At 42.2% G+C, this 15,969-nt stretch overlaps 1 protein-coding gene across 1 annotated transcript; it reads left to right on the forward strand.

Annotated features, from left to right (window-relative positions):
• Positions 1-12,212: 12,212 nt before the first annotated feature.
• On the forward strand, positions 12,213-15,029 carry LOC119223286 (Ig-like V-type domain-containing protein FAM187A; the record flags this gene model as incomplete). The annotated part of the gene is made up of 5 exons (XM_037480506.2): positions 12,213-12,377; positions 13,192-13,469; positions 13,700-14,062; positions 14,492-14,718; positions 14,803-15,029. Coding segments are annotated over 5 exons (1,260 nt in total), but the record flags the coding sequence as incomplete, so codon positions are not given.
• Between the last annotated feature and the right edge of the window lie 940 nt (positions 15,030-15,969).

Here is a 15,969-nt window from a genome sequence, read left to right on the forward strand (position 1 = left end):
AGTTTTGATACCCTTGCATCAAGCACCTTAAGTTACAGAAATTGCACAGCGCATTTGGTTCATAGGGAATCCAAAAAAAGGAGTTTGAATCAACGGTTTAGGCATCACTGATCAAGGTGTTGTTCACAGATACACCTTTGAAACATCCTATACAACAGAAAAACAGTTCAATTGTACATGATAGAAGTAACATTGCTTTCAGCACGGTAAGAAACTCGAAGGTGATCGGATATAGACAACAAAGAACCCTACTTCGCCTCCACAATGTGCCGTTTGTTAAAAATCCCAATCAATGACACATTATCACATACTAAAGGTCTACAAGTTTCTATTAGTAAAGTGGGCTATTTAGTATAAAAATGCAGGAACTGAATCTCCCTTTGAAGGTTTGTTTTCTAAACTGTCTGGTTTTGCGAGGCTCTCCTTTCCCATGAAAAGTTTCATGCATTTTCAGAGTTCTTCATCATTTTTTGCCATCCCCCCTGCTCTCCTTGATGATGGAGCCCGTCCGTTCTGTTCTTATGATAGTTTTATGAATACTGGTTGATCCTTTGTACAACCTAGCAGACTTTGTGTAGTAAACCTGTGCAGAGCATCAAGGACGCTCGCTTCGACATGATTCACCTTTATGGAGGCGAGGCTATGATGCAGCTGTTAGGCTCTTTGTGCTTAACTGTTTATGTTCAAACTGAAGGAACTACACTATTTCGTAATACTGTTGGATGTTTTTTTTGTAGCACAAAAGTACATGCATAGGATTCAAAGAGGGGAAAAAATCCTTTTGTTTAACAACGCAGAGTGAGCATAGCAAGTATATTGTGTGTTAGCTCTGTCTGAATATTCTCTTTTAATATTATACTTCTGTAAAAGTATGAAATTGGTTTAACCTCTTTCACTTGTTCTTCTTGGTGTATAAATCCAAACTATTTCTTGCTAACCGTGATGGTACGCGTTGTTACCTCCGTGCATCTGAACGCAGGGAGATTCCTTTCATTTGTTTACATTTTACAGACCACATGAATGTCAAATAAAAATAAAATGTTGAAAATCCAAATTGAGGAAGAAAAAAAAGGTACTATGTTGATGTTGTTGTTATTACTATTATTGCTATCAAAACAGAAAAACAGTGTTGGCTTGTGTTCTTTGCTGTGCGGGATACTGTCCAGTACGTATCTATGTATTACTTGTGGACTGCATTTTGCTCACCGCTTGAGTTATGAAATTAAACAGCTGTTAGGGCCCAAAAATGAGAAACATTTCTGCGCCTGTTGCTTTCAAGGCCTTTTCTCAACCGCAAATCTGCTCACACAATTTGGCGTTGATCCCGGAGCTTGAAGTGGTTTCTATGGTTCTGATCCCACGTGAGGAGTGGGACTAAATCAGTGCATCAGAAAAATAGTAAAATGTGATACCATTACATTGGTTTGAATAGTTTTCTATCCTCGGTTGGGGTGAAGTGACAGAGCTGTTTATATCACATCACTCTGGCTGTAGCTTCATAAACTTGAATGTTCCTGTTGTGCAGATAACAGACTGAACTATCATGCTAGCTGGCTTGTTGTTAAAGCATAGACATTTTGCTGAAGCTTGAACTTTAAATTGTATATTTTTCTCTGCATATGAAATGAATAAATAAATGATGGCCACGTATGGCTTATAAGGACTCGTGTGTTATTCCTTTAATTGTTTGCAGAGCAATGCATTCATTAACATTGTGCACAACACAAAGGTTAATGGCCAACACGATGGTAATGTGTGGCATACACTGCGTGAAAGAGATGTTTGTTACCTAACTTTATCCTTGAAGGTATTTCCGCCTTCCAGGCACATCCTTATTACCATAACATATGTAGCACCAAGTGTCAGGTAAAACCGTGGGGATATCTTTTCTTTCTTTTTGTTATACCGTGATTCAGCAGCTGCATAGTGGATGTGAGTGAATGAATGAATATGGGTGGGATACATTCGATGAGTGCTTCTCGTATAATTAGTGTGAGAGAATGTCATTTCTCTACCATATATGTATTGTCCTAAATCCTAATTAGGATTGCGTCCACTGTTCCTTTACACAGCACAGGCCAAATCCTCATCTTGACACGTACATGAATCCTTTGTTTGGATTTGTATTATATTTAATTTGCATCTTCATGCTCCCCAACCTTTCCTCTAACAATACCACAAGGACAAAGTTCCCATTTTTACTTGAATGGGCAGATTGAGCGATTCTTCCCGCACATACCTTCCAGCAGCTATTTTAACCTCTTTTTTTGGTGGTTTGTTCAACTATGTTTTTCTTAATTTCTCAATTTTGAAATTGCTATGATTAAATGAATTTGGATGACAAATAAGCTCAAAGTGTCTTGTGAGGACAAGGGCTTCCTCACTTTGCAAAGAAAAGGCTTTGCATCTATTAATCTGCTTACTGATTCATCTTTCTCAGCATCTGTTTTTCTGTCTCCTCTCCTCCTCTTGATTACACAACACCACCGCATTGTCCTTTATAACCTCGCTCCACCCAGCACCACACACGTGCAATCTCCTCCCCAATCGGCCCTCACTGCACCCACAATCTCTTCCTTCCATTTCATACCTTTTTTTTTATTGTTTTCATCTGCTCCTTCTTCAACTTGTCAGAGCTTTTCGGTTTGTGTCTTTCCTTAAATTACCAAGTTTTTTGTGCACACTTGGCTCCCCAGAGCTCTTTTTTCTTTTCATATACCTGTACCTGTGCATTCGGCAGACGCTTTTATCCAAAGTGCCTATTTGGAAGTCATACTTTATTCATATTGTAAATCTTCTGGATATACACTAACACACTCTGGCTTGCCATTTGCGAGCAGCTTTTCGGGGCAAACATCACCAAATGCCATTCAGTCATGTCAATCAGCTTCATGGACTTTTGGAGAGAAGATTCTAGGCCAGTTTTATGTGCACTGTAAACATTTTCTGCTTTGCAGACTGAGCAATAAATGTGACAGTCTCTAAATTATTATTTCACTCAATAGCTTCAGACAGAATAATGAATGGCTTTATGCAAAAGAGCAGAAGACGCAGCTTCACCAGGAAAGCAGGACAAAGAAAGCCTGCAGATGCTTGAGTAAATGTCACTGGCTTTGTTCACATTTTGACCATAAGAGCCTCATATAATTTACACCCAAAGACAAAACCCATTCCTGTCTTGTTTTGCTGTTCTCTCCAGTCCGTTGCTGTTTTTCTACACATGTGAGAAATGTACAGAATGTTGTTGAATGTGTTGTGTAAATTAAGCATCAAATAAACTCCCCTATTGAGACGATGACTATCCGATCTGTGACACACCCAGGTCAGGAGCTCGATTACGTGACCTGTATTGACTCTCCGGATCTACCGCAGAGTTCTAAAAGGGTTTCATGCCAGACACTAATGCCATATAAATACAGCCCATTATGTTAATCATAATTTTACAGGGAGCCAGTGGAGAGAAACTAATACACCAGTGCTCGCCGATGCTGGCAGCGATGACCACTCGATGAAATTGAATGAATCTGAACCATGGAGTTAATGTACAAACACAATGTGCTATGAGGCTCCTAAGTGGCATTTCTCTTTCTAATATGCAGAAATGTGAATTAAATAACATCCTGAATCGAGACATTTGGATGATATTCAATTGTGAAGAGCAGACTTCAGACAGATGCTCAATAAAATACCTCACACCCAGTACGTAGCCTCCATTTGGATTCCTCCTTGGACACACACACACACACACACACACACACACACACACAGTTGTCCCCTGACAGCGTGAGCCCATCAATATACTGTATGTCTCTCATCCATTTGATGATACCATGACATGACGATTCTGATTTTAGTAACAGCTCGACCTTTGACTTCCACAGGGGTCATGCACTCCTGATGTGATGTTGTTGCAAAACTGTGACTGATGAATATGGGAAACAGGAACAATTGGTCCTTGGGGATTTGGGTCTCAGCTGCATAGTTCACCAGCATACCGACAGACCCTTGACCTTTATTAGGTTTCAAATGAACTAATAACAAGGGCTCAACGGCTTTGCACCTCCAAGCAGAGTAGTGGCTGGCCCTGACCAAATTTGACTGAATATTAATTTCTCAAAATATTCAGCAATGATATCTTCAAATAAAAACAAACTACAACATGCTAATTCACAGAGCTTCAAACATAGCTAAAGGGTAAACAGGGTGGTCACGGAAACATCCTAAAAGTATGAATATAGTGGTGACATTTTGGCAAATGATGATGGAGAAAATCTTAGTTTGCAATGTTTTTCAATTCACACCAGAGCACTGCAATTAAATGCAGCGGTATTAATGGAGCTTGAACTGGGCTGTTCACAGGTAGCAACAGCAACTCTCCACATGCGATTCATCATATCGGGGGGGGGGGGGGGGGGGTCCTCTTCATGATAAAGTCATGTAATCCTGCAGTCCCTGACTCTCTTTGCACAGCCACACAAAGACAGCAATATAAAAAATCGATAAAATCTTTTCTTGTTATGACAAGCCTTCACACCTTTACATTTTCGCACCCCGCTACTGTTGTTATGGCACAGCAGCAGGAGAGCCTTTGAGCATGTTGACTTCCACAGAGCAAACCAGGAAAGATAGTGCATGTATCACTTCCTTTCGTTACATGACCTCGGCCCTGTTTGAGAACGGTCACGATGAAGACAAGTTAGTGCCATGACGCAATTACAGCGAGGTGATTACACTGAAATCATTTCCAGGCAGCAGCGGGGGGGGAGGAGCCCTCATTCAGCTAACCCTGCACAGGCAAACACATGCGGACGCACACAAACCCGTGCATTCAAACATGAATCATTGACAGCGTTTTGCATTGGGTGCAACTGATGCGAACACTTAATATGACTCGGTTGCTGTCAAAAACAGCTGCATTTGTATTTGTAAATGATAAGTGACCATTCAGTGAGCTGATCCAGAAATAGGAGCAGCTATAATTAATGAACAGTGATTAATGGCAGAAGAGGGGAGGGATAGAATTAATGATGGACGACAAAATGGCGGTAGGCAGAGATACAGACGACTGTGTTCTCTCAATATAACTATTGCTTGGCTTTTGACATTTTTAACACATGCTAAAATAAAATAGTTTCATATGTTGGGGCAAATCCTTGTTGCAGGGAGTTCAAATTCGTTTGGAGCTTAAAGAACCTTTTCTGACAAACGTAATTGAAAAATATCTTTGTTTAAATTGTTAAATTCTTTGTATGATTTTGTAAAAACCAATCAAACTCAGCAGAACATACACATGACCTCGAGTGTGTCATTCAAAAACGGCTGTGCATGACATTATTGCCCCTGCATCCCCTTTCCCCATTTTTTTTACCACACACAGAGTAAACAAAAGAGAGACAGTGGGTGGTAGAAATGCCCAACAGACAGATGGAGAGAGAGAGAGACAGAGAGAGAGAGAGAGAGAGAGAAAGAGAGAGAGAGAAATGTCGAAGCCAGAGGTCTGTCTTACAGCCTCAGAGACCTCAGTCTGCCCCGAAGCAGCAACACCAGTGCAGCAATGACCTGGTAATTGGTCGGCTCTCAGTAAGAGCTGCAGAGGAGAAAATGTGTTGTGTTATGCTCTGTGTGCTATGTCACCTGATGCTTTATTTTATTGTGTGTGGGAGGGAAAAGTAGGCAGGGGTTTGACAAATGTGTCTGGCTACCTTCCCTCATTCCACTGCAAACCAAAATCAGATAAGCTGGATTGACGGATGTAGCCCCTGTTTCTCTGCACACCGATTTACGTCCCCACTCTGCACGCTCCACATCACTTCGGTCCAGCTTTTTAACGCGTTTGTCAATTCAGAGGGTATGTATTCACAAAACACTGTAAGCATCCTTAGGCCTCTTCAGCAATACTCAAAGACACTTTTGTCATGTGATCACAGGCTATTCTTCTTCTTCTTCGGTCGGCGAGCAGCATCCAATGGGACCAATTCGCAGTTGGCAGTTAAGTATCGGTATTTCACAAGTTGGAAGGGAGTTCACAGCTTGGAAATGTTAAGTGTAGGAAAGGAATGAGTAACACCAGCAACCCTCATCCTCCTCCTCACACGGTGCCTCTCCACCAGGCTTTTCATAAGGGCGAAGTATGTATGAAATACAACGAAGAGGTGCTATCTGGTTCTGCTGCATTAATAATCATGATTCAATTACATTGCAAGGTCTATGGTGTGGTATTATTATTTGTATTTAAGGAACACCACACACGGATCCAATGGAGTTACTGAGGCGAGGGGACAAAAGGACAAACTAGGGGCAGGGCAACGTTCATCTCTTCATACCAAATGATATGGATAGGGACTGTGGAAAAACATCCAATATCGATCCGGGCCGGTTTCACCGGACACGCCCCGCTAGAAGGGCGGTCGTATTGATTTTTCAGAATTCACGTTGAAATTCAACGGTTTCTGCATGCTGATCGGATATCTTGTCGTGCTGCCAGCACTACAAATTGAACAAACAAAGTGAGAATGAAGCTTCAAAAGTGGGGCAGCGTAGTCTGAGATTGCAAATGCTGCCCATTGTTTGAGGGCCCCGGAGTTCGCCTCCATGCTGCCTTCATTGAATCTTTGGGATCAGCTGCAGGTAATAAATTACAGGCAGACGGAGGACGGAGGATGGATCAATAAAGAAAGTCTAGAGTCCAATCCAAAATAGTATTAACCTCAGCAAAAAATGCCCACTGCCAGGCAGGTGAGTGTTCGAGCACACTCTCATGAATGAAACATGCAAACTTTGACAGAAAGGCAACTCCTGTCAAAGTCGGTTTCTAGTATTCACTCCAGGCGGCTTTGGCGATTTCATTGACCTGGACAGAGAACGGCTCATTGGTTGGATGTTTTATTATGTTTCCTTTTCCATTCTGGACAACATTGACCAAACTGGTGCCTCCATAAATTCGAAGATTGATTTTCTACATTCGCTACAGCAGTTGTTTTCGGTTGATTTTAGAGAGCTGTGGAGATCTGCTTAAAGGAGCTCTGAAAGTCGCTGACGATAATAATGTCATCCTCTTGACAGAAACAAGGAGAAGATTAAGTAAAGTCATTTTGTACCAAACTGAAGAAAATGATGAATTGAACATTAAAAACGAAAACAACAAATTAAAATTAAAAGTCATTTTTTTATTTAATCTTTTTGTGCACAAACCAAACCTGAACCCTAGCATTGTTAAATCAATCAATGTATTGGTTACTCAACTCGTGTCACCTTTACGCCTTTCCACACCCAGAGCCTGTTGTGGTGCACCAGCAAGGTCCCAGAGAGGGGTCCCACTGGGGGACCCTCCCAGTACCACCTGAGTTGAAGAAGTGTAACAATATATTTGTTCAATTATGAAACTGTTGCTGGCCGGGCCTAGACTGTGGCAGTTATTGTGATTGGATTAACGTCCAATATGTGAGGCACCGCAGGCTTACACATTACGGCAAATGTTTTATGACTGTAATAACTGGCTTAGACCTCAGAATTCAAGGACTCAAAGGATTATTTATATACATTATACAACACGGGGATGCTCAACAAAATTAATTCACATCCCATTTTCAATACAACAAACACACGACAACCAAAACCAAACCAGGAGGGCATTCCTGTGGTGCCATTTTTCAAAGAGCATCACAAGGGATGTACTGTAAACTCCAGCAAGAAAAATTACAACCCAATCTGGGATTACAAATGGTTGGTCAGGTGTGGCGGGGATCACCTCAAAGTGTGCAGCATCGAAGCCACCCTCCTTTTTCGCCACTTTTACCAAAGGACTTAAGGACACGCTGGTTTTTCCTTGTTTATTTGATAACCCTTTACGTCACATAACTTGTCAATGTACCTAATACTTTTAATTTTTCACCTCAAATGGTTTATTCTGATGTGTCTGCAAATAAATGTTCTTTGAGATTAAAATGATTGAATCTAGCAGCTGTCTAGGAAACACATCTGAAATGTAATGGAATAATAATCAGCAATAATCATAGATTAAACTCAAAGTCAAATTACAGAGAAGAGAGTGGTTCCGAAATATAATTTCCAAAAATCAGGACTTTCATTTTGGGTTGAGATATAATTGAAGTCCAACAGGGAGCAGGAGAAATCTTTGGATGCAATAAGATGAATCTAACGGCGGCGTGAATGTTATACATGTTATGTAAACACGTCTTTGGGATGCTGTGTTTCTGTACAAAGTGCATACAGGTCCCCGGACGGTGCAGACAAAAACTATTTTGAGGAAGATAAGTATTGGACTAGGATGAGGTGAAATGCAATTTATGCTTCAATGAAGGCTGTGATTTCATGGTGGGGAGATGTTAGGCTCAAGAGGGGAAATATGACGGTTGCAGCCTTTTAGAAAGGCTATGTGTTTTGAAACTAGCATTTTGAAGGACGTTTTGAAGCAGCTAGCATTCCACTGTTCATAATGGAAGTTGTATTGGCGAACTTAACTTAACATCAAAGTAAACATAAAATTGCAGGGACATTCATCAAACTAAAAAATGTTTTCTTAAAACACACATTTATAAATGCACACCAGAATGCTGACCAAGCAGCCTGCATATTGAATTATGTTAACTTGTGCCTTGGTAGAAATGCCTGAATTAAAAACTAATGTTTACTGATATTCTGTGTTTTCACACACACTCACACACGCTCACACAGGCACACACAAGCCTCTTCACAGTAATGGAAGCATACTGAATTCATACCGTTGACACATTTTGCACCATGTCCTCCATATGTGCTTGTCGATTATCATACAGATGAAGGCTTGTGTGAGAGAACTGATGAATAAAAGATAAAGCTGAGTTGTGTATATATGATGGAACCACAGCCTGCAATTCTGTGTAAATGTGGCTTTTTTTCCCTAAAGGACTGTTTTCCCGGTGGCGGCGGAAGAGGAAATGTTGAACCATTAAGATGCATCTTCTGAGCACTACGAAGGTCCACTACACATTTAAAGTAAATCACATTGGTTGTTACAAATGTCTCGCACTGGACCAAAGTACGGGAAACGTTACGTTGATTTGATTGCGAGAATCGAACGTCATGAATTTCTGTTTATTTATTTTTTTCGAGGAGGAGAGAGCGCATGGGATAAGATGTTCGGGTGATTTCAAGCATTTAATGGAGGAGGAACGGTTATAATAATGGAGGATAAACGTTAAAAGACCAGGTGGCATTCAACATCAAGCTTGAAGAATGGATGCTATTAAATGTAGTCGATAAGTAGAAGGGGGAGGAGCAGGAGAGGGGCAGGGAGGACAGATGATGAAAACAATAAAGAAAAGGTTGTTTGGCAAAGTACCTAAAGCTGATTTGAGGGACGGAGGATTTATTTAAGAAATAGCAGTGGGGCTTTGTTGTGGGATGATGTTTGGAAGCCGTTAGGAGAATAATAGATCAAGATGTTTAGAGAAAATATAGGAATGTTGGGACATTCAGTTCTATTGGGGAGTCAAGCAACGTTGCAATGGAGAATTAGTTATTTTGCACCATAGCGGCAATAAAACAGATTTATAACAATGATTTGTTTTCTATGGAAGCTGCAGACAAATCAGGTCATCCTGGAGAAACAGCGTGGGAGGAGAGATCGCTTCTATGAGTTGCTCTAAAAGGTTGTTAAAAGCGACGGGTGTTTTTTTTCCCCCCTGGAGGACTTATTGCATAAATATAGTGCCGGCACAAACGGACGCCGGCATGTATTCGTTAAATTGTGGGGAGAGTCAGTTCACGTTGCACAAACGCGTCATCTGTTTGCGACAAAAACGCTATGAAATCTAGACTATATTTCTGTCGTTAAAGTGAAGAATGCTAATGTCGATTTTACGCCTCTTTGCCGACAACTGCCATGGCCGGGTGTTGTTAGGAACTTAGGGTTGTTCATCTGTGCTTCAGTCTTTATGTCCACCATTCTTAGTTCTCAAGTTCTTCTACGATTTTTTGGAGTCGAAAGGTCAATGTTCCCATGACCTCGGGGCCGTCTCGTTCTTGTGGTTGCAGTTCTAAGGAATACTTTGAGGGGATTCCTACAAATCACATTGATTGGTGGACTGATTCCTTTTGTTGGTAAAATGTAAAAGTTGTCGCATAAGAATGAGAATACATGGCATGTCGATTTCCCGTAAAAATGTCTATCGATTGGGAACTGAAAAAGCGTCAAAACAAAGGTGAATAATGGTTCAATTAAAATAAATATGTTTGTTTATAACAAAACCTAAAATGAAACCCAGTGCAGTCACAGTGTGAATCACAAATAGCAATATTCCACTGAACAGAGTCTCTCCACGAGGTTGAACCCGACACAAAGACACTCCAGACATTAAGTCCCCCATACGTCAAAGGATGAAACATTTACATTGCATTTTAAAATGTTCATTTAGCTGACGCTTTTATCCAACGCATCTCACAATAAGTGCATTCAACCAAGAGGGTGCCGACCCAGAACAACAAGAATCAAGAAAGTACAACTTCTAAATGAAAGCCAAAGTGCTATAAGTAAGTGCCATCGTGAAACTGTTTCAAAGGGGGAAATAAAACAAATGTCATTGTTCTGGAGAAAAAAAAGACGCTGAAACGTTTTTAAAAAAATGGTGTTTGCATTCTGACATTTAGAAAATATCAAAGTCTTTAAGAATAAAGCAGCTTTTGAAAATAGGAAATGAATGTGAAATCTGTTTATTGTGTTTTTCTTTACCGGTTGTGATTCATCATTTTATGTGTTTTAATGTTGATCCTCAGAGACACATTTACTTTACCACCCTACTGTCTCGTAACGCTGCTTGAACCTTTTTACGCACAACACACAAAACAATCTGTTGGCAACAGTGCAAAAACTTCTAAATTCCACATTAAACAAGAAGTGTTTCCGACCATTGTCTCCGGGACGCAGCGTGTCTTTTCCCCCTGTCTTTCTTATGTCTCCCTCTGTCTCTTTCCCTCGCATGTCGAGTCTTCCTGTTGTTGTGCGTTTCGCTTTCGCTTTTCAGTCATCGTCAGTCATCCTGCCGCCCTGACACCTTCAAGAGAATCTCAGCCCTGCAGCTACTGTGCGTAGTGGTTACACACAACCACAGCGGGGGTCATTATTGACTGTATGCCTTCAGCTGAGGCTCCCAGCTACCATCACACGAGTCTCGTTTGTGTCTCCGGGCAGGGAAGTCGATCAGAAGCGTGTGACGCCCGGCGATTGTGCTGCGGGCCTCATGAACTGAAGCTCTGCACGCGCTTCATTGCGCTCATTTATTTCTACTTTGTGATGTATTACAGCAACAACCACCCGCGGCCTGGCTCTTGCCGTGCAGGATGAATTAGGTGCACGGAGAAAAGCTCACCTTACACCGACACACTCTGTAAAGCGTGCTTTATGAGCTGTGTGCAGCTACGCACCGGTACAGTGGATTTGTCCTGAGGCAACATTTTCTTTGCTATTGTTTTTTCTAGGTGTGATGCAACCGGATGAATGATTGTTTGTACAGGATCCTGAGGAGATATTTCAGTACGGACGACACTGGTACATCCATCACCCCACATTCAGACCATCATTGCCATCCTTACAGCCTTAAACCTAAAGAGAATGAAAGCTGTATTGTCCATGTGGCCTCCTTCTTAAACATGGGTCTGAAAAATGTCGGCCAACATGGCTTTCTTTTTGAAGGACGTTGCATGCCGTTGCCATAGCAACCAAAACAGAGCAAAGCTGAAGTTTATCTGCATAAAATCAAAGAAAAGCAAGAAACCCTTCTGCAGACGTAATTGATAGGAGCTCCTTATGACTTAGTCAAAATGTCCACAGAACAAAGGAGATACCAGATGGATTGCTTATTTGAATCCAGCCAGCTGTACACGGAATATATTTTGAAAGTTCTAAGACGCAAGCCAAGGCTGGAGTTGTGGTGTGTCTGGGAGTTTTATGAGAGTAGGACACCGCACTCAAAATGTTTGTGTTGACAACAGAAGACTGGTCCTTTGTGAGCTCGTTAGATTCCATCAAAGCTGTTTTCTTTTGAAATGAACTGTTCAAATGTTCAGTTGTGAAACATGCCTGAATCCTCCCCCTGGACGGACGTCTTTGTTTTTTTTTTGTACTAAAGTAGGAGTGAGCCTGTCATGCTTTGTCAGCGAAGCCTATAATGCTTTGTCCATCCCCCTCTCCCCTCCTCCTCCTCCTCCTCCTCCTCCTCCTCCTCCTCCTCCTGAGTCCCGAGGCGTGGAGCTACGAGGCTCCTGAGGATAAGCAGGATGCGTTTGCTAGAAAAGCCTGCCCTGCTTTCCTGACCTTCACCAACGCTGCCTTCCTGGCTGGAGTCACAGTGGAGGTGCCCTGCCACTGCAAACCACAACAGGTGCAGTCATGACGTCAACACATTGGCTTAATCCTGTTGACATGCTTTAATATCCTCAGTCGTAATTAGTATTGTGGTTTACGTACAATGCCGCCGTGTTACATAATGCAGCACAGAAAAATTGTTATATTGCTCTGATGACAATAGTCAGATATTGTCATAGCTTGCAGTCTATCATGATGTTGGCTGAGGTGCCAATCAGTCAACACATTGTTGGATCCCAGTGCAACCGCACTGTCTGCAGAGTCTAAATATTTACCGTATATTTACTTTGTTTGAATGTCATTGGTTCAAAACAAAGTATTGTTCTGGAGGAGGATTCAAAGAATCACGAACCACACGGCTGTTAAAATGGGTCTTATAGTTCAACAAAAACCCAATGTTTCTCATTTTTCTCATTAATGTAGTCCATCATTTTAGGCCAAAACTTCATTTCATGGTTGTATTATAAAAAAAACACAAAGGGAGGATGTGATCCTCAAAGGTTATTACATGATTGAGTGTTTGATTGATGTAATTAGCCTGACAACAGTGCAGGAAAAAATGTCCTGTTCTCTTTTCTTTGTAAAATACCAGCTGCTTAAATCAAAGCTGCTCTGCAGCTGCAATCCACAGCATTTAGTTAGATTTAAGGAGTTTATTTAAAACAGACATATTGAGCGGCTATATCAAGATTGGCAAGAAAAAGAGAATGTCTTTGACTTTATTCACATGGTCTGATAAAGTGATTCCAGATCGTGGTATTAATCAATTAATCAACATTATCGACTAGCAGAAGATACATTTAAATTATTCAGATCCCTGTGTGTTTCAGGTCCAATCAGTCGTGTGGTTCTTTAGGAAACATTTGAGGGGCTCCAAGGAGACCAGAGCCCTGACAGATCACCATGGCAACAGCCTGCTTGACCCTGACAGTGTCCCTCACAGCGGCGGGCTGCGGAGTCGATTCTCCATCCGTCTCTTCAGCCTGCTGATCTTCAGAGCAGAGCCCGGCGACTCCGGCATCTACATCTGCGGCTCGGCACACAAAGACTTCTTCTACGCCTACGACGTGGACATCCAGGAGGCCCGTACGCTCAGCTTCATGCGCGGGTGACGAGACACATAGTCAATGGGTTTTTTTTGTAAATTTGATATGCAAGCTGTCCATTTTTTGGCATCAATGACGAAAAAATGTGATGAAACAACCAGTGATCAGAAACTGGACGTTTTTATTGTGTGGTCCCCAAATCCGTGTTCCTTTCCTCTTCATCACGGTGAATGACAAACCCACGACGAACCACTGATTTAAGTGACTCCCAATTCAAATGTGATGCTTCCAGGCCCCCTTCTGAAAGTATCAGCCAGACAATTGAAGAAAGGAAAGGACTCGGCTCCACTAAGCCGCTGTACCAGGTCTTCACCAGCTTCAGGCCCTGGTCAGTCTGCGATCGCTGTGGACTACCCGGAGAGCAGGTGCGTGTGGGACTGTGCCATGTCCACTCGCACTACCTGCATGTGCGCTTCAGACGGGCCAATCAGACGGTCACCTCCTGCGGCTCAGGAGCAGTGCCCGGGGCGTTCGGACGACTGAAGCAAAGCGGCTTCGGGGCCAAGATGGAGGTCAAAAGCTGTGAAGTAGCTTGTGAAGATCAAGCTTCTCTATCCCCCAAAATCATTGCTCTGATGGCATTTCTTGGATTGAAGTAAGCAAGTAGCCAACCGATAACCACTATTAACCAAGCATTATCAATGCAGACATATTATTTAGTAAAGTTGTTGGGATTTACCATGTTCCAGTGTTAATGCTGCTCTTATTTAATTAAACATTTAAACTTCACCCCAGAGGAGCATGGCTACTCACAGTAAAATTCATCATTTGTCGTAGTTGTTTGCATGGTAAAAAAAGTCAGTGGCACCAGAATTAACAGGAGTTATGTTTTCTGGAGCATAAATCTGTTCAGACTATTTTGTTCTGGATTAGATCATTATTGTCCAGAATTACACATCCACCACCTGTTGAATCCATGCCATCAATATTTGCTTAAAAATAATGTTATGAAAAAATATATATTTCCTGGTTTTACTGAATTTTCTGAGATACCTCCAACCTCTCTGCGTTTCTGTTTTTGCAGTTCTGCTTCGCTGCCAGTGTTCTACCTGAGCACCCCGTCGGACCGCAGCCTGACCCTGGGCTGTCCCGGGGCGCGTCCCAACATGGCTGTGGCCTGGGACAGAGGCATTAAACCCATCTATCGATCTGAGGGCTTGGCGGGTCGTAACCTCAGCGCCACGCACCCCAGGCTGCATTTAGACACCGGGCACAACTTGGTGTTTCAACCTGCAAAAACCCCGGACTCGGGTACCAACGACTAATTTTTTTGTAATTACTTATACATCACCAACGATGGTTTGATTTGACTAAGACAGCATTTCTGTTAATTAGGTGTCTACTACTGCTGGCTGGAGGGTCACAGGGCTGCTGAGATCCGTCTGCTGGTCTACGTCCACCTGGGCCGGGGACAGTCAGTGACCTCGCATCCCGACTTCTGGGCAGCGATGAATTTAGTGTTGAGATCTTATGTTAGCATGACTGCTCTGTTTTGCCTTCTACTGTTCTTCAGGGCTGGAGTAAGACACTTTAGAGACACCAGTGAAACACATGAGGATTAAACGTATTAAATATGATCACTTAAATAACTGTCTTAAACGTGTTGTTTTACCATAAGGAAAAAGAGGAAAGATTTTATCTTTTAGACATTTAGAAAATGTCATTCAATTCATTAAACAGGTCTTTATTATCGTACAGTGTCAGTCCGACCTGCTGAAAGTTGAGAAATTAACACCTGTGGAATGTGCAGCTATCACATTAGAAAGATATATTACTTTTTTATATAACAATGTGTGAAAATACCCTAAACCCATTTTCGTAGTACTTCTTTGATACGGAAGAACAGAATAGATCAATGCCACCCGGTGAAACAGAAGTTTGTAATGTTTGTAATGAGCGCTCTGGAGAAGCTCTTGCAGGTGTTGAAGTCTTTCTTGAGTGAGTTTTTTCTGCAATGAAGGCAGAAGAGGGATGAGACATCTGGCTCCTCGCTGCTCGACAGAGGGGGCCGTCCTGTGTCCTTATTGAGACCTCTCCAGCCTGAGAGCCAAAAGGGATGAATACAGGGATGCTTGTTCCTCCACAGCTGTGCCCCCCCCCCCCCCACCACCACTAAACTACCTCTCAGTCCTCTTCCTTTCATTCCACCATCCCCTCCTCATTGCTCCGAGTCAGCCTCTCTGAGTCGAGTAAATAAATCCCCATGCGACGCTGTTTTCTCCGCTGCCGGACACTCAAAGAGAATCAAAGCGCTGCTTCAAGTGGTACATCAATAACTGTCAGATGATAGTGATTGGATATCAGAAACCGGAGGACCACTTACCATTCACTCTTTCTCTGCTAGCTCACAGTTCTCGTGTTTTATACATTCTACCAATTCATTTCATTTATTAATACTCCAATTAATCCTTCTAGTTTCTAAGAAACCCTTACAGTCAACGAGGGGGCTGATATCCATCTGGGCTGAAAGGGGAACACCAGTTAACGGCCTTTGAAGGGAGA

The sequence above is a fragment of the Pungitius pungitius genome, chromosome 1, assembly GCF_949316345.1.
Source record: "Pungitius pungitius chromosome 1, fPunPun2.1, whole genome shotgun sequence".
In the NCBI taxonomy this organism is placed as follows: Eukaryota; Metazoa; Chordata; class Actinopteri; order Perciformes; family Gasterosteidae; genus Pungitius; species Pungitius pungitius.